Below are 18,679 nucleotides of genomic sequence, written 5' to 3'. Positions count from 1 at the left end.
GGAGAGAGACTTCTGCCTGATCCCCGCCACACATTAAGGTCATCAAGAGAGGTCCATCTCCGTATGCTGCCTGACTATCAGGTGGTGACTCAGGAGCGAGTTTTATCTTTAGTCACTCCTGGGCTGTGGAATACGCTCCCTATAGACATTCATGGTTTAACATCTTTACCAGCCTTCAAATGAGCCCTTAATACACATTTTTTAGCCTGGCTTTTAGTAATCTGATCATTTTAAACTGATGTTTTGACAGTTTGTTTTAATTTATTGTTATTGTGTTTATTTTTGTGAACCACCTAGAGCCTTTGGAGTCAGGTGGTATATAAAAATAATAATAAAATAAATAAAATCCCAACATTTTATAAATGGATCCCTTTAACATTATATGAATACAACTCCTTGAATGTAGGTAATCAAAATGGAATACATGTCCAAAAGGAGACTTCATAAGTATCCAGTTAAGCAGATTAATACTTCTCTATTCCTATAAGAAATACCTAATATTACAATAATACAAACACATTCCAAATATTCCTTATATTGGGGCTCTGTGAACGATCTTATAAGAAACCCTGACATGTGCAAAATTATTATCTTTCCTATTGGCATCACAGAGATTTGGACTACATGATGCCTGGGGGGGAAATGGCAAAAATTTGTAACTGTGATGCACCATGGTGGCACAGTTTCTTTGTAGGACTGACAAAGTGAGGTCATCTTTTAAAAATCAAACCAAGGACCTTCCAATAACATATAGATACTGCCCTTCTCCCCAAATCACCTCTGGAAAAAGTACAAACTTCTGTCATATATGGGTAGGGTGAATATGATGGCCATATTACTATATATTTATTCAGATACTCATCACACCTAATGCCTGCCAGCATACTGCTTTAACAAAAAAGACAAATTGCACAATCAGGGTGGAGTAGGAGTTGGCAAAAAACTATAAAGGGTGCCCCAGACCATAGCTTCTCACATTGTACTAGCAGTGCGTCTGAGTCTTGTGCATTAGTAAGTATAGTATAATTTATATATTTTATATCTGTTTGAATATCTTCTATGAATGTGCTATATTTTTTAAATAAATAATTGAATTATGCTGTACATAGACAACTATTTTTGTTTTCCCCATCAAATTATTTCAGGAATGAGTAGTAGTGTTATCTTAAAGGAGAAAATGTTATACTTCATATAGTATATATTCATACATAATGAAGTCAATTAGTCTGTAATTATTTTTTGTATGTGCAAAATTAGAAATGTATTAGTAAAATAAATGACCTTATCAGAAGTGCTATATACACACTAACATTTTCCCACCCACAAGTAGCAGATTCATGAATATGCTGTAGTAGTCAGATGAAGTAAAGTATATTTCACATAATGTGTTAACTTTGACTCTCTCTCTCTTTTTTCTTCCAGCTTTCGGGGGGAACATTTTTCAAAATAGAAAAACATGGAAAACTTGAACAGTGAAACTCTTTTAAAACTTTTCACTCAGTTTGCAATGAAAGAAGGAAGCTCTAACCTGCTTTCCCTTGACGGGCTTAAAAACTTGCTTCAGAGTGACTCCTTAAACTTTTTGGTAAGTCTTTCTAAAATTGTATCAAACATGTATCAAAAATTGTATCAAATTGTATCAAAGCATGTATCAAAAATTAAATACATGGACAACATTAATATTTTGTTAATTCTACCAATCTGTTCAAGGCATCTATATCCACAGAATACTACTGACCAGCAAGGAATAGTGATAATCTTTTGCAGACAATTCCAATTTATTTAATCAGACTGAAGTATAAAAGCCTCATTAGAAAGCTCCATCAGAGTCAAGGCCAGAGTTTAACATTGCTGGTCACAGGGGAGAGATGGAAGGGAAGTGTAAAAGGTAAAGTGTGCCATCAAGTCAATTTCAACTCCTGGTGCCCACAGAGCCCTGTGGTTTTCTAGTGTAGGGATTTTTAATGAGCAAGACAACAGTCTCTACTCATTAAAAGAAAATGTATGTGGGTCTCCTATTTAAGTTGCACTGAAAATAATGCAAGCTTTGCTTCAGTGAATGGCTTCTATAATGACTATTTGTAGAAACAACTACTCATGAAAAGATAAATGAGACTTAAGTGGGTGGGGGGAGCATATTTTACAGAAGATGACTGTAAAACAAGAAATCTAGTGATCCTGATGCTTGACTGTTTAGGTTTATTCTACTTCAAGACAAAACTGAAAATGTTTTTCATAGAAATGTTTTAAAATATTTAGATTTTTATTGCTTTTGTTTCCTGAAATTGATCTCATCTGAAAAGGTTTAATCAGGATAAAGCCATGTTTTGAAAAAGGAACACTACTCATTCAAAACGTTTTGCAACCAGTATTACTTTTAATAAGTTTTTCCAAGAGTTTCCACAGACAAAATCTGTCTGTGAAGCCTGGGAAAGGTCCAGAAGGTGGTGCTGGAAGACTCCTACTCAGTTCTGTGGCTGTTGGCCTGTGGGGTTCGGTTTTATCCCCCATGCTGTTTAACATCTACATGAAACCATTGGGAGAGGTCAGCCGGGGACTTGGACTGAGTTGTCAGCAATGTGTAGATGACACTCAGCTCTATCTCTCCTTGTCACCTGATGCTAGGGAGGCAGTGGACGTCCTGAACTGGGGACTAGAGGAAGTGATGAGTTGGATGTGGGCTAACGAACTGAGATTGAATCCGGGCAAGACAGAGGTACTGTTGGTCAGTAGGAGAGCCAATCGGGATGAGGAGATTCTACTGGTTCTGGATGGGGTTGCACTCCCCTTGAAAGAGCAAGTGCACAGCTTGGGGATATTGCTGGACCCGGTTCTGCCTTTGGAAGCTCAGGTGGAGATGGTGGCAAGGGATGCCTTTGCATGACTTTGGCTAGTGCGCCACCTGTGTCCCTTTCTCAAGAAGGCAGATCTGGACACTGTTACCCTTAGTCACATCACAGATGGATTACTGTAACACACTCTGTGTGGGACTGCCCTTGAAGAATATTTGGAAACTGAAGCTAGTGCAAAATGGGGCAGCTAGGGCGTTATCCAAAGCTGCCCATTGGGACCATATTACCCCCATTTTGAAAGAGCTACATTGGCTGCCAATCTGTTTCCGGATACAATTCAAGGTTCTGGTTTTGACCTTTAAAGCCCTAAACAGTTTGGGTCTTGGATACCTGGGGGACTGCCTGCTCCCAAGGGTTTCTGCCCACTCGACGGGGTCATCAGAGGGGGCCCTACTCCATGTGCTGACAATGAGGGAGGCTCGCCTGTCGTGTATGTGGGACAGTGTCTTTTCAGTCATTGCCTCCAAACTTTGGAATGTTCTCCTAGTGGGCTTCTGCTCCCCAGTCTCCATCACAGTTTTTAGAAAGAAAGGAAAATATTGGCTTTTTACCCAGGCTTTTAAATGAGTGTTTTGTTTGCTGCTGCTTTGTATTTTATGGTTATATTGTACATGTTTTTTTAAACTTTTAATTAGATTTGTATTTTTATATTCTATTTTAATTCTTATTGTGTGGTTTTCATGGCTTTATATTGCTGAGTGTTTTGTAAACCACCTTGAGATTATTTTAATGAAAGGTAGTATAGAAATTTAACAATCAATCAAATAAATAAATAAATCCACAATGTTTTTGTGGATTACACAAAACATTGCCAAGTGAACACACTGAACTCAATGGAGGTTCCTATAGAGCAAAGCCCTCAGGAGTGTTTATAAAGAATTTGAGATGGTAGTACATTCCAATGGAAAGAACCGATCCAAAGAGCCAGATTCCCAAAGCATTAAATAGTAACAGGATTAGCACTGGAAAGTGAGCCTGTTCTGATAGAGTACTTTGAATATCCAAACTAGAAAGGCTAAATATGGGTGTACTGAATGGCTGCTAACAAATATTGCATTTGAGCAGAGTAAGAACTTCTGCATAAAAACAATTACTCTAGTCATTTCCGTACAAGATGCAGGCTTATAAAAAATGTACCTTTGATAGATATATTTTAACGTGGCACAGACGTTTAAAAAAGTAAACATTTCATTAGATATCTATGTGCGAAAACAAGAGTTAGAATTTGCTCAAATGTAAATATTTAGGCAATTTTATGGCCAACATCTTAACTTTGTGCTTGTGTGAATATGTTGTGTCAGCACAAGCAACTAGTACAGCAGCCTTGCATCCCAGACTAGAGATGTGTATGGAACCGGTTTGGACAGTTCAGCTTGAATCCATACTGAAGACTCCCCTTTACAAGTATCACCCAACCGGTCCACAAACCAGTTCTTAGTACCAGCTTTGTTCGAGTTTGAACTCGGATCAGCCAAAACAGTTTGATTTGAAAAGTGGTTCAAATTGAGCCAGCTCACATATCCGTATTCCAGACTAGTTTTGTGCTAGTGCGATCACATTTGTGGTTCCACAACAGTTGTGCAACTTGTCGCACACCTCATATGTTTTTAGAAGAACATATAATGGCATAATTTCCAAACTTCTTGTGCCTCTATGCAGCCTAGCTCATTGCACAAGCACAACATTAGTCAGGATATCAGCCAGTGGGTTTTGAAGAATTATACCATTTTGTATGAATACCATTGGTGTTTTCATTATACAGCTGGGTCTGAACAAGGTTAACAACCTGTTGCAATGATAATATTAACATACAGTATTTGCTAGCAAAAAGCTAAAATGTTAAGAAAGAAATGCTCTTTTTTGAACAGCCAGATAGAGGGCTAGAAACTATGTATTACAAGGGAAACAAACGATACAGCTCTAGTATGAGAAGAGGCACAATGTGGAAATAAGCTCTTAAATTGCTATTCATTATGCTTTGCAAAAGTAGATGAAATAGATGCAACTGTATGTTGTGCACAGTAATGGCCCTGGCATAGCTACAGACAGTGGGGAGCATCTAGACTAACCCTCAGTCTGCAGAAACTCCCTCCATTCACTGAAGCTATTTTCATGACAGAGGGTCAGTTTGGATGCCACCCAGTGGCTGCAAACCTCTCACCACACATATGAAGAGCACTGTACAGAGTCACTACACAGAAGCCAGAATAGCTATTCCACAAGAGCGAACAACATTATGGCCAAGCCATTCACTTTAATGCAAGGCTTTTCCATTCCTCCTCGACATCACTGAATAATGCAGTCTTCTCTGGGCCCCCATCTGCAGCTGTATTCCTGGGGCTTTTTTTTGTTTTGTTTTGTTACCTTGTACTCCCCTCAGGGAGTTCCATGAGCAAACCAGATGACAGGCCTGGTAAAAACAAGCTGCTGAATGCTCCTGGTGAGGCATAGAAGGATTGCACCTTGGAGGGAATGGCCTGGCTGTAGATCTATGTCTGGCAGGCAGATCTAGCTCAATTATTTATTATTTATTAGATTTGTATACCACCCTTCCAAAATGGATCAGGGTGGTTTACAATTAAAAACAAAACCATTAAAACCAATAACAATTAAAACAGAAATATAAACAATATAAAACATCAATTAACAATTAAAACATCATAAAAAACAAAAAATCAGAACAATTAAAAAACCCTGAAAAGCAGGTTACAGCATTAAAACAATTAAAACTAATTAAAAACACTGGAAGGCCAGGCCAAACAGATAGGTTTTAAGGGCTCTCCTGAAGGTCAATAAAGAGTTCAGATTGAGGATTTCTGCTGGGAGTGCATTCCACAGCCCAAGAGAAGCTACAGAGAAGGCCCGCCTCAATGCGTCTGATTGCTTGAGGAAAAAGGAAATCGGCTGCCTGCCCCATTCTTTCTTGCGGGGCTGCCTCATCTTTCATGTGTGCCACGGCTTAAAATTGCAGAGGAATGATGGTGGCAACAGCAGCAAGGATGGAGCTTCTTGAATGACATTCCTGGAAAGCAAGTCAGCCTGGTAAGGGAGAAGAGGGCAACACTGGCATCAGAGGATGGGGCCAGCAAGTGGGCAGGCAGGGGGAGGGGGAACCTCAGCGGGGGTAGGGGGAACCTCCACCGCCTCCAGGAACTCCCCCGAGGGGAGTACAAGGTAACAAATTTTTTTAAAAAATTGGTCCGCGAACCTCCAAACTTCAGGGGAGGTGTGGTTTGGGGATCAAACCATCAAACCCCCAAACCTGTTTACACATCCCTAGCGAGCATGGCAGTATATATATAGTGTATATACTTTATATTATTTATTTGAAATATTTATACCCCGCCCTTCCAGTGCAATACAGCCTGGGGTGGCTTACAACAATAAGATAGACATAGATACAAGTAATAATTTTTTTTAAAGTCTGATTAAAAACAATTATTAGGTTCAAATTAAGACTGAAACTTATAAAAAGCTAAAGAACCTACCAGATATAGCTCCTTAAAAAGGTGTGTTTTAAGATGTTTTTAAAAAACACTGAAGGAGGGAGCATGGCGAAGCTCTTCAGGGAGGGCGTTCCAAAGCCTAGGGGCCACAACTGAAAAGGTCCTGTCTCTAGTCCACTATATATATTGCATACGCTACAAATATTGTATATACCAGCTAAAGACCCATGATGTTTGATGATCAGAAAAGAAGGAGGGATGGAGAATTGCAGTTATTTTCCTAACCCTCTGTCTCTCACACACACTTTTCCCTATCACTGAAGTATCAGGCAAAGTAAATGAAAGTAAAAGGCTGCTTTTCCAAACCAGGTTCTGTTCTCTGTTCTCCCAAGCTAAACACATCCCCTGGGGTGGGAAGAAAGGTAAAGTGCAGCCTCCTCTTCCAGCACTGAAGCTGCAATCAATGTAGAGTTGCTGAAAAAGGCAGTACCACATCATAAAACAATTGTTCATTATATGTAGCCAATAAATATCAGATGACATTGTGATGTATTCTGTGAACTGTATACAGTATGTCCACAACTATAAAAAGGCTCCCCCAATCTACTTTTATATAGCTGTTTACATACCTTATATATAAAGAACATCCATAAACAAATAACTGCTATTTCTGTTTCAATGATACAATTTAACCTAAACATGTTGTTTGAATATATACTGCTTTGAAGCTATTTAAAATAATTTTTTGTTTTCCATTCTTTTCCCCACCAAAACTCAAAAGCTACAGGGGCCAATATCTCTCAGTGAAATAACCAAATATGTGGACCTGGATAAAGATGGAAAAGTCACCTTTAATGATTTTAAGACACTGATAAGCAAGTTGAGAGGATTATCTAACTTGGCCTCTGGAGTTAGCAGTTTAGTCTCCTAAAGTATTCTGCGAAGAAGATGAAGGAAATATGCGATCCTCAATACAACACTACTAGAAACATGTAAATGTTTACATTTGTACAAATAATCTGTCTAAAACTAAATTTAAGAATTGTGAAAAGATGGATGTCATTTAATAAAGATCTATTTTGGTTTAAAACCATGATTATGTGATAAATGGTAAAACTTAGCAGATATTCTTCTCAGTGAACTTAGAGTGAAAATAAAACTTTACATGAAGCTTATCCTCTTGGAACAATTCTATCAGCTAACTCTACACACTTGCTTTGACCAATGCCTTTAACATGGGTGTGCACATTAGCTGGTACCCATGGCTAGAACACTCATTCAGTTTGAGAATTTATACTTTGAAACTTGGGGAATTTCCTGAGTTCTAGGGGAGCCCTTTCCCCTTCTGCAGTCAACTCTCATCAGCCAAAAATAATTCTTATTTATAAGAAATAAAACTTGAAACTCACAGTTTCTTTCTTTGAGAAGTCCTCACCTCCTTACTCTGTTTGCCCTGTTGGATTACTCTGGGCTGACGCTTCACTGTCCAGACCTGATCCATAATTATTTTACTCTGTGAGCTGCCCAAAGAACTACTGTTATGGGGCAGCTATAATAATAAAAACACTGAATATACCTGCTTGTTTGGCGTTAGCTAGTCTAGGCTCACTGTACCAGCTGGGAAAGCAGCCAGTTATCTGGTACTGAAAACCCAGCATGGCTCGAGCCAAACTAGCAAGTGTAAATAACTATGGATCAGGTCTGGACAGTGAAGCATCATTCCAGAGTACCCTAGAGCAGGGGTTCGCAACCTGTGATCTTCCAGCTGCTGCCGAACTACAACTCCCATCATACCCAGCTACAATTTATTGTGGCTGGGGATGATGGGAATTGTAGTTCAGCAACATCTGGAGGAACCCTAGTTGGGAACCCCTGCCCTAGAGGGTCAGATAGAATCAGGAGACAAGGACTTTTCAAAAGGAAGAAAAGCATTTTATTAAAAGAGCACACAATAGTAACTGGATGTTAAATATTGGTTGCAAGAGTGAAGCTGAAGGTGCCTTTGAAGGACAAAAGAGGGAAGCAGATACCGAAAGTAAAATGCACCATTCAGGAGGGAGGAGAGGGAAGAGAAAACACAGCAGTTTCACAACTTTCTTATTGTGCTGCAGTGGTGAAGGAGGGGAGATCTGGGGTCCATGCCACAGAAGCACTACAGGAGTAAGGAAGCTTTGAGGCTTTTGATCCAAGGGTCCAAACCATCTGGGTGCCAGGCTGGCAGCAAGTATCAATCTGTTCTTGTGTACTGCATGTATCACAAGCCAAATGCAGGAGCACAGTAGGGGTGGGCATGGAACCGGGTTTGGCAGTTCAGTTTGAATTTGATCCAAATCGCCGGTCCGTGAGCCAGTTAGGTCCGTGGATACGCGGAGGCCGGAAATGGCCCATGCTGCTGGCGGCGGGGGGGGAGGGGGTGCCAGCAGGGCTTAGAGGAGCCTCTGCTGCACAGCCACTGCTGCCAAAGTTGGTAAGGTACCCTCTCACTGCTCTAATTGCACAATTAAGGTGTGTTCAGTTAGTCCACGGGAACCTCTTCACTGTCCCAGTGTCTTTACTTGCCAAGCTTGCAATTTTAGCCCCATCAAAAATGCAAGAGTGCCAAGTGCAGACTGTTCCTATGTCACCATTTCACTTGTCTGAAATGGAGGTCGACCCCAAAGCACAAAGCTTGGTACAAATGACAGTTTTTCTTGGCCAAGATGAATGTTAAATTTCACGGGGAGCAGGGGGATGCTGAGACAACATTAGCAAATGTTGTTTAAAAGTCTTGTGGTTGGCTGATAGCTATGCATTTGCTCTGTGAGCCACGATCACAAAGTCCCCAGTCCAAATCTCAACTCAGCTACCAAGTCTTAGGAATTCTAGCACTTGAACTAGGAACCTCATGGTCTGAATCTTAGACCTAGCTGAGTGCGCTTCTAGCAGCTGTGTGTTGAGACCTTATAGCTGCTTCAGACGCAGAAAGGAGAAAGCAGATGCAGCATCAGCCCTGTAACCAGCAGGAATTGTCATGCATCTGGATTAACCAGACCTAGTATAAATATAAGAACACTAGCTGGTATGGGTGTCATGAGGGGCCAGCGCGAGGCACCTTTAAGCACAAATTAATAGCTCCTTACCTCCGCCCAGCTGCAGCTGCTAACTACTCCGAGCAGCAGAATGCTGCCTGGCACTCCACAGAGTCCATCCCCCACCAGTGGCCAGGTGAGTGGCGGAGCTGATCCGCCGTCACAGGGAGTGCCGGGCAGCATGCTGCCGCTTGGAGTCGTTGACAGCTGCAGCCGGGACAGAGGTAAGCTCCTATTAATTTGTGCTTAAAACTGCCTCTCGCCACCCCAACCCTGGCGGCACCCGTACTGGCCACTCCTGCACTAACCTTCGGCCTTTGTGTGGTCAACAAAACAGTAGTTTCAGCCTGCTGCACTCCAGGCTCCAGCTCTGTTCCTGCAGCTTCAGTACCTGACCTCCAGGTTGCAGAACACACTTCTAGATCTAGATTCTGCAATCACCCACAACCCCAGTGTGATTCTGGTTTGAGCTCACGAGATGTCTAGTACGCAACTGTAGCCACTACAGCTGTTTGCTTCAGCAGCTTATATTCAGTTATACTGCCTCTGAACATGGAGGTTTCATTAGCGATCACGGACAGCCATTGATAAATTTTATCCTCCATCAATGTGCCTAATCATCTTTTAAAACCATCTAAGTTTGTGGACATCACTAAATCTTATGCTAATGAATTTTGTGTTATATGAAGTAGTGCTTTCTTTGTCAGTCTGAACTTGCTGTCCAATAATTTCACTGGATGAACCCAAATTCTAGTATTCTGCAAGAGACAATATTTCTCTTTATTCAATCTCTATATACTGTTCATAATTTTATAAATTCTTATCTACCCCGTCCCCTTCCACTCATGTCTTTTTTCTAAACCACCAAAACCCTTAAGCCTATCCTCATAATAATAATAATTATTATTATTATTAATTCAATTTCTATACCGCCCTTCCAAAAATGGCTCAGGGTGGTTTACACAGAGAAATAATAATAATAAACATCATAAGATGCTCCAATAATAAACACCATAAGATGCTCCAACCAGATAATGTTCCTTTTCCTGTACATGGCCTATTTCAAAGATAGCCTTTTGGAGACAGGATGACCAGAACTGTGTCCAGTATTCTAAATGTGGACACAGCACACATTGACATCATAACCGTATAATGCTTGCTATTTTTGTCCCAACCACTTTTCTAAAAATTCCTGACACTGTGTTTGCCTTTTCCAATATCATTGCACACTGTTGACATTTTCTATAAGCTATTTCAGGCACCACCAGGATATATTCTGAATTCAGACCCTTTCAGAATACATGTTATGACAGCATTTTGGTACGCTCCATGTCACCTTGCATTGCATTATGATTAATCTAATCTGCAATTGTGTTACACATTCACTCAGCTTGGAGGAATCCTTTTGGATCTCCATACAATCTGTTTGGAATTTCATGATCCTGAATAATGTGGTATCATCCACAAACTTGACTGCCATACTGCTCACCCTTGACTCCAGAGCATTCATTAATATGAACAACAGTAATCCCAATACCCCACTGTTTGTTTTTCTACGAAATATCTATTATTCCAACACTATTTCTTGGTTTTTAGTCAGCTATTGATCCATACGATTTGCACCCCATCACATGATTGCAAAGGCTTTTAAAAAGCCCAGACAAGGATCGTTGTCAAAAGCTTTTTGAAATGTCCAAACAATGGAATATGGGCTCTTTTGTCCTATGTTCAATGCTACTCAGGTGAATTATAACAGGCAGGTTGTTGTTTCCCAGCAAAACAATCCTAGAAGTATTTTTGGATATTTTCATTTGACTACCTACAAAATTAGTACTGTTATTATTTGTTGTATTAAATATTCCTCAACTAGGTATTGTTACCAAAAAAACCAGTCATTTGCAATGGTAGGCTTATTTCAGGTTGAACTATAATCTCTATTAAATAATCTACTATATAATTAACATAATCTACTAAATATAATGGAACCATCAAGTGTCCATTTGCATGACAGGAAGCTAAAAGGGTGGTACAGATTCCTCCACCCTTGTGTTGCTGCAACATAAGTTATTGAGTTACATAACAGTGGTAAAAGCTTTTATGTGCTATAAAGTCAAGCAAAGGAAAGCAAATGGAAAGAATGCCATCTGCTGACAAAGTGCAGGTATCACATGGTTTTAAGTTTATCAGAAATACATCTCTTCATATGAAAGGGATCTGAAAAAGTGAAATGTAGTTACATCACATACAATGTTTTAATTACAAGTCTTTCGTCAAAAAGCTATTCAATGACCAATTGCAATGGTGAATTCCCTTTCACTTCCTCTAAGAGGAAGTCTCATTAATTGAGAGGAAGGATCACAAGGGCAGAGTGCTAGAATCTGTTTCTAGTGCCAAGGCTCACCATCTGAACACATAAACTGGCATATCAATAAATCTGCATTAATTTCTCTTGCTTTAGAGGAGCAGTCTTTCAGAGCTTCTCAACACCAATATGATTGTTACAATTACTTGGAATCTGAATGTTAGGCACAAAAGACCTATTTAGAATGTACATAAATGGGGAAATATAGTACTTACAACTGGATGCTTTGTATGTGAGTCAAATTCTGTGGAATTTGCATCTGCAGAATAACAATGTGTACATTTTAAAATGTTAGTCATGTTAACCATATAATTAAATTATTTGCACCTATCAACTCTGGAATTTTTTATTTTTTTTAATATTCTTTTTACTGCAATTTCAACAATTTATTCTTACAATTACACAAATGTAAATTGCTAAGTCAAGAAATGTCTCTTTGATCTGGTCAAAGAGCAGGTGAGTAGCTCAAATAATTAGGAAATTAAAAGTAATCAGGAAAGGTATTAGGGTGATGCCATCGATTCTGCCACTGCAGGTGCCCAAACATTCAACAGTCAGGATTTTATCATAGGATTTGTTTGAGTGAACTACTTCCACAGCAGGAAACTAAACATACCTTGCCAGTTTAGACAGTTCCTTGCAAACTCTACTACAGCCAGCTGCATCCCCAAGCAAACACCTGTGATAAGGAGAACAAAAACGAGTAAGAACAACCACAGCTCAAACTCTGCATATATTAACAATCCTAGGCCATGATCCAGTGGATATATCGCTCCTTTGTGGGCTCAGTGCTGAAAAACTGAGGAATAAATCTAATGATGAAATAAATTGGCATGCCACAAAGTTCTTTGTTCCTAATTTCTATATAATCTTTTACAATATGATATTTTTAAAACACCAGCCAACATGTTCCACAACGTAACATGGGCAGGCAATTCCAAGCCACTGCCACTGTTGCAGGCTCCTAAGACACCTCCAGTGGTCTTATGCAAGAAGGCAAATATTTAAAGCAGTGCCCCCACACTCTGAGTGTGCTACTTGCATTGGAAATAAAGCAGTGCCCCTAAAGCGTGAGCACACTACTTTAAGTATATGTGCTCTTGCGCAAGATCGCTGGCAGTGCCTAAGGAGGCTGCAGCAGTGCAGATGGCTCAGAAATACCCATGTTACACTGCAGAACATGTGGGTCATAGTTCCTTAAACACAAAAGATGTGTTTTGTGGCAGAAAAACACTCTGTGTATACTCAGAAGCATTGCTCTTTAGCTCCTTTTATAAAATGAAGAAGGTTGGCTCACTTTACAGGAAAGGCACTCTTTATATATTCCAAGCCAGAAATTTTGGAAACAAATGCTGGTAGCCTTAATGTTTAGCAGTAGCATGTTTGTATTGTTTTCAATTGCTAGAATCAGAGTAACATATATTAAGATCCCATTTCTATAATTGTATTTGGTCAACTACCATGAATAGCAAGCCAGAGGTTGCTGGTTCAAATCCCCGCTTGTATGTTTCCCAGTCTATGGGCAGCAGCAATATAGGAAGATGCTGAAAGGCATCATCTCATACTGTGCGGGAGATGGCAATGGTAAACTCCTCCTGTATTATACCAAAGAAAAATCACAAGGCTCTGTGGTCACCAGGAGTTGACATCGACTTGACGGCACACTTTATCTTTACCATGAATAAGAAACTTCACTCTCCCCAGCAGTTCATGTGTTTGTGCAATGTATATTTTTGTATCATTTAAATCAATATTAAACCCTAATAGAGACTTTCAGGGATTGTTTCCATCAAAACTCTTAGCTATTATAAAATAATATAAACTGTCTAGAAATATATCCCAAGAAACTTAGCTGGACTCAAAAGAATACAAGTGGCCCTCGACATTAGCGGGTTCATTTCTCATGCTTTCAGCTTTGTTCAGGACACCTCCCTGTATACTGAGTTAGTTATCACAGGGAGTAGTTTTACTTATTCACAGGTCTACCTCCCACCATAACTAAATTGTACCAGCCACTCAAGACTTCCCGAGTGCCAGATGGGAAGTGGCAGGGAGAGTGGCCATTTAAACTGTAAACCTCCTCGCCCATTAGCTGATGAGTGGAGAGATTTAAAGTTTAAATGGCTAGTCTCCCCACTTCCCAGCTGGCACATGGGGAGGCTTTGAGAGGCAGCCTGAGCAGCCGGGTGGCTTTCCTGCCACCTCTTTAAGCATCCCCACTTCCCTAGTGATGGGCTGAGGAGGTTTATTGTTTAAATGGCCACGCCCCCCACTTCCTAGCTGGCATGTGGGGAGGCTTAAAGAAGCAGCACGTGTGGCTGGAACACTCTTTCATTATCCCAGCCACTTGTGCCACCTGAGTGTGGAACCTAAGAGGGTGAGGTTAAGCACTCCAATATCATAGATTCATCATTCATTCATGGTACTTTCCTGGAGCATGACCCCTGTGATACTGGAAGGCTTCTGTATACCTTTAAAAAACAACAATCCTTGAGTTCAAATGTGAGAATTGTGAAATGAAGTAATCCCTTCTATTCAACAAAACTAATATGCATATTTTAAGTGAAAACCAATTAAGCTTTAGGCCCCTGAAATATTTAACCCAACATCGATATCTCCTAAACTTGGTGAGCATTTTGTCTGGCACTGATTAACACAATGGAAAAGTTTGCCATCAAACACTATATAAGAGATATTCTGATTGGGAAAACAGCAGATGATGAGGAAGAGGTAAAGGTTTTTAAAAAGTCATTGTCATAGTCTTAATTCCAATTGAGGTCCCCATGGCTACTTTTACAGAAAATTTAGAAATAGGGTAAAGCCAATCATAATATCTGTTGATTCAATTAGTTTGACCTGATGATTGCAGTTCTATGCACATTTATTTGGGAGTAAATTTCATTGAACTCATTGGGACACTGATTGGGCTGCCTGTCCAATATTTTCAATAAAAAAAGAAAATGTAAAGTAGAAGACAACTGAAGATAGATTTGGTGGCCCCCTAGTGCCTGGTTAAAAAGAATGCTGCACTAAATAGACCCAAGTTGGGCCTAGTGTTCACTTGTGTTTTATAAATTTAAAATGTACTGGAGGACCATGGGGATTATAGTTTGAAAAAAGGAAGGAAGGAAGTGGACTATGAAAAACTGAAGTTAGCCCATGACTGGTGTAAAGGTCTTACCAAGAAAAGGCTTTTTCTTTTTTCTTGCCCATGAAATGGCCTGAAGTTTTCCCTCAGTTCCTCTGTGTCCAAAGCCTCCAGGGACTAATATGCAACTTGAATACAATACAGAATATAAATACAAGAACAGATTACAGGTTAAACAGCATAGATAATCTATGATCATTCATGTTATTCATTCATTATATTTTATTTTAATTAGGTGTTATTATTTATCTACAGGAGCAGGACAGGGCTGCATAACCTGGGCACTCCAGCTGTTGTTGGACTACAACTCCTGTTATCCCTGACTAATGGCCACTGTGGCTGAGGATGACGGGAGTTGTAAGCCAACAACAGCTGGAGAGCAAAGGTTGTGTAGCCCTGGTGTAGGGCTGTTTATTACCATAATATTTAAACATTAAATGTTTAAACATTAAATGTTTATTACCATAACATTTTTTTAAAAAATCATTGTGGCACACGAGGCCTAAAAGTGTCTAGAATAAAATTTAAAAACAAAACAAAAAAACCCCAAGTTGTTCTAGTAAGAATGTATCTACCTACTTTCCTTTCACTATAATTATAATTGATAATTACAATCCTCACAAGGTAGCCCACTTCAGCCTTAAACATTCACACATCTGCCATATTGAATCAGGGCGGATGAAATTATCACAAACTATGCCATTGCACCGTCCCTATGTGTCACTCACTACAACTGTACTAAATTTGGTACAAATCAGTTAGGCAGTCCATAAGTTAGCTCACTTGTGCCTCAACCATTCACGCATTGGACATCTTGAATCAGGGTGGAGATTGATTACATGATTACAATCTACACCCTTGCGCTGTCCCTATGTGTCGCTACACATGTAGCAAATTTGGTTCAAATAGGTTAGGCAGTTCACAAGTTAGCCCACTTTTGCCTTATACGTTCATGCGACCCCTATCTTGAATTGAGAGGATGACATCATCACAACCTACAGCACTGAGGTGTCCCTATGTGTCCCTACAACTATATCAAATCTGGTTCAGATCAGTTAAAGGGGATCACTCCGGGCGACCACAGAGCCCTGTGGTTTTCTTTGGTAGAATACAGGAGGGGTTTACCATTGCCATCTCCCGTGCAGTATGAGATGATGCCTTTCAGCATCTTCCTATATTTTTGCTGCCCGATATAGGTGTTTCCCGTATTCTGGGAATATTCTGGGAACATAACAGTATGGATTCGAACCAGCAACCTCTGACTTGCTAGTAAGGTCATTTCCCTGTTGTGCCATTAGGTGGTTTCTCAGATCAGTTATGTGGTTCCAAAGTTAGCCCACTTGTGCCTCAAACATCCACACATCTGCTAGGGGTGTGCACAAAACTGGCTGGCCCAATAGGGCCAGTTTGGTCCAGCACCCCCTCAAATCACCACCCCGGTTTGTTTCTGGGGATTTGCGGACCGAATACTGTTGTGTGTTTTTTTAAAAAATTACCTTCTACTCTCCTCAGTGGAGTTCCTGGAGGCAGAGGCGGAGGCAGGGGTGGTGGTGGTTTCCGCAGAGGTTCCCACTCCCCCTGCTGGCATTCTAAATCACCCCCTCACCCCGTTCGGGCACTCTTTGTTCATCGCCTCGCCTCATTCAGGTGCTCTTCACCCGGCGGCCATGTTGGGGGCTGGGCGCCTGTGCACATGGCCTCTGTATAGCCCAAGGGTGATTTAGAAGGTCAACGGGGAGAGGGGGAACCTCCACAGACCCCCACCCCGCTGCCTCCAGGAACTCCCCTGAGGGGAGTAGAAGGATAATTTAAAAAAATAAACAAACAAAAAACCATTTTCGGTACGCGTACCCCCAAACTTTGGGTGAGGTTTGGTCTGGGTCCAGACCAAACTGGGTGGGGTGGTTTGCACCTCGAACCCTTGAAACCAAACCGCAAACCCCCGAACCTGTTTGCACATCCCTAACATCTGCCATCTTGAATTGGAGTGAAAAACATCATCGCAAACTACACCATTGGGGTATCCCTATCTGTCACTCACTACAACTGTTGCAAATTTGGCTCAAATCGGTTCCGCGGTCTAAAAGGTAGCACACTTGCTCCTTAAACATTCACCCTCACCATCTTGAATTAGGGTGGATGACATCACCACAAACTAAGCTGTTGAGGTGTCTTTAAATGTCCCTCACTACAAATGTACCAAATTTGGTCCAAATTGATTCCCACTTGCACCTCAAACATTCCTACATCCACCTTCTTGAATTGGGGTGGATGATTTCATCACAAACTTCACCATTGAGTTTTCCCTACAACTGTTCAAAATTTGGTTCAAATTGGCTAGGCTATTCACATGTTGGCCTACTTGTGCCTCAAACATTTATACGTCTGCCATCTTGAATTGGAGTGGATGCCATCATCACTCACTACAACGGTACTAGACTTGGTCCAAATCAGTTGGATGGTCCGCAAGTTAGGCCATGCACATCTTAAACGTTTACATGTTTCCCATCTTGAATTGGGGTGGACATCATCACAAACTATTTATTATTCATTTATTTATTTATCATATTTTTATATCACCTGATATGTACATCTCTAGGCGGTGTACAAAATTTAAAATATTTAAAAGTCAAAACAGATTAAAATACATGACACAATAAAAAAGCAGGTTGCTCACCTGTAACTGATGATCTCGTAGAGATCCGTCGACGTCCATAAGAATGGGTTCTGCGCCTGCGCAGGAGTCACGCGGTAGCCATGCCTGAGATTGTCGAAGCGCCTAGGCCATGCCCCCACGCTGAAGCGTTCTATATAAGCCGTGCCCTTGGCGCGAAGTCCCTCAGTTCTTGGACGACCGCCGTGGAGGACTACCATCCAGGTAAATAAGGTAAGTTCATCCAAGGCAAAAACTAAAATGTCAATGCAAGGGGCTACACACCTGAATGCACATAGAGTCAGTACTACTGCAGAGGGGAGGTCGGGAGGGTCTTATGGACATCAACCGATCTCTACCAGATCATCAGTTACAGGTGAGCAACCTGCTTATCTGGAGCAAGATCCGTCGATGCCCATAAGAATGGGTGTTTAGCAAGCTCCATAAGGAGGAAGGGAGCAGTAGAAGTTATTGCAACACCCTTTTCAAAATGCTTCTCCCGAATATAGCCTCTGCTTCAGAACACACATCTATGGCATAGTGTTTAATAAAAGGGGACTCAGAGGACCATGTGGCTTCTTTGCAGATGTCCATGAAAGTCACCCCTGTTAGGTGTGCAGCTGACGAAACGTGGGACCTAGTAGAATGGGCCCTTATAGCTTCAGGAGGTGTCTTGTTATGCAGTTTGTATGTGAACAATATCAGCTCCACTAACCATCTTGACAACCGCTGTCTGGAGACTGGAGTCCCTTTGGAGGGGCCCTTGTAAGATATGAAGAGTCGATTGGAAGTCCTAAAATCCTTTGTTTGGGACATATAGAATAACAGAGCACGCCGTACATCCATGGCGTGTAATGACCTCTCCAAGGCAGTCGAAGGATGTCTGAAAAACGTAGGGAGGATAATATCTTGGTTGAGGTGAAAGGAGGACACCACCTTAGGCAAAAAAGAAGGATCCAGGCGCATCCGGACCTTGTCAGGGTAAAAAACCGTGTAAGGTGAGTCAACCCTGAGAGCTGTGAGCTCACTGACACGTCTAGCCGTAGTAATGGCTATCAAGAAAGCAGTCTTCCAGGAGACTAGTTTTAATGAAGATGTAGCCATGGGCTCGAAGGGAGCCTGGGTAAAGGAAGAAAGAACCAGAGATAGG

At 40.9% G+C, this 18,679-nt stretch overlaps 1 protein-coding gene across 10 annotated transcripts in view; it reads right to left on the bottom strand.

Annotated features, from left to right (window-relative positions):
* Nucleotides 1-18,679, bottom strand: part of CTPS2 (CTP synthase 2) — a 161,934-nt gene that overhangs the window by 56,157 nt on the left and 87,098 nt on the right. For all 10 annotated transcript variants that reach the window (XR_008319739.1, XM_053310854.1, XM_053310855.1 and 7 more), the window contains 3 exons: nucleotides 14,910-15,004; nucleotides 12,345-12,407; nucleotides 11,944-11,987 (listed from right to left, as the gene is read on the bottom strand). Coding sequence is in view for 9 of the 10 variants with exons in the window: in XM_053310854.1 (XP_053166829.1) it covers nucleotides 11,944-11,987; nucleotides 12,345-12,407; nucleotides 14,910-15,004 (202 nt within the window). In the remaining variant the exon portion in view is untranslated. The remainder of the gene's footprint in view (nucleotides 1-11,943; nucleotides 11,988-12,344; nucleotides 12,408-14,909; nucleotides 15,005-18,679) is intronic.

This window comes from Hemicordylus capensis, chromosome 3, assembly GCF_027244095.1.
Source record: "Hemicordylus capensis ecotype Gifberg chromosome 3, rHemCap1.1.pri, whole genome shotgun sequence".
In the NCBI taxonomy this organism is placed as follows: domain Eukaryota; kingdom Metazoa; phylum Chordata; class Lepidosauria; order Squamata; family Cordylidae; genus Hemicordylus; species Hemicordylus capensis.
This window is presented reverse-complemented; position numbering and strand designations above follow the sequence as displayed.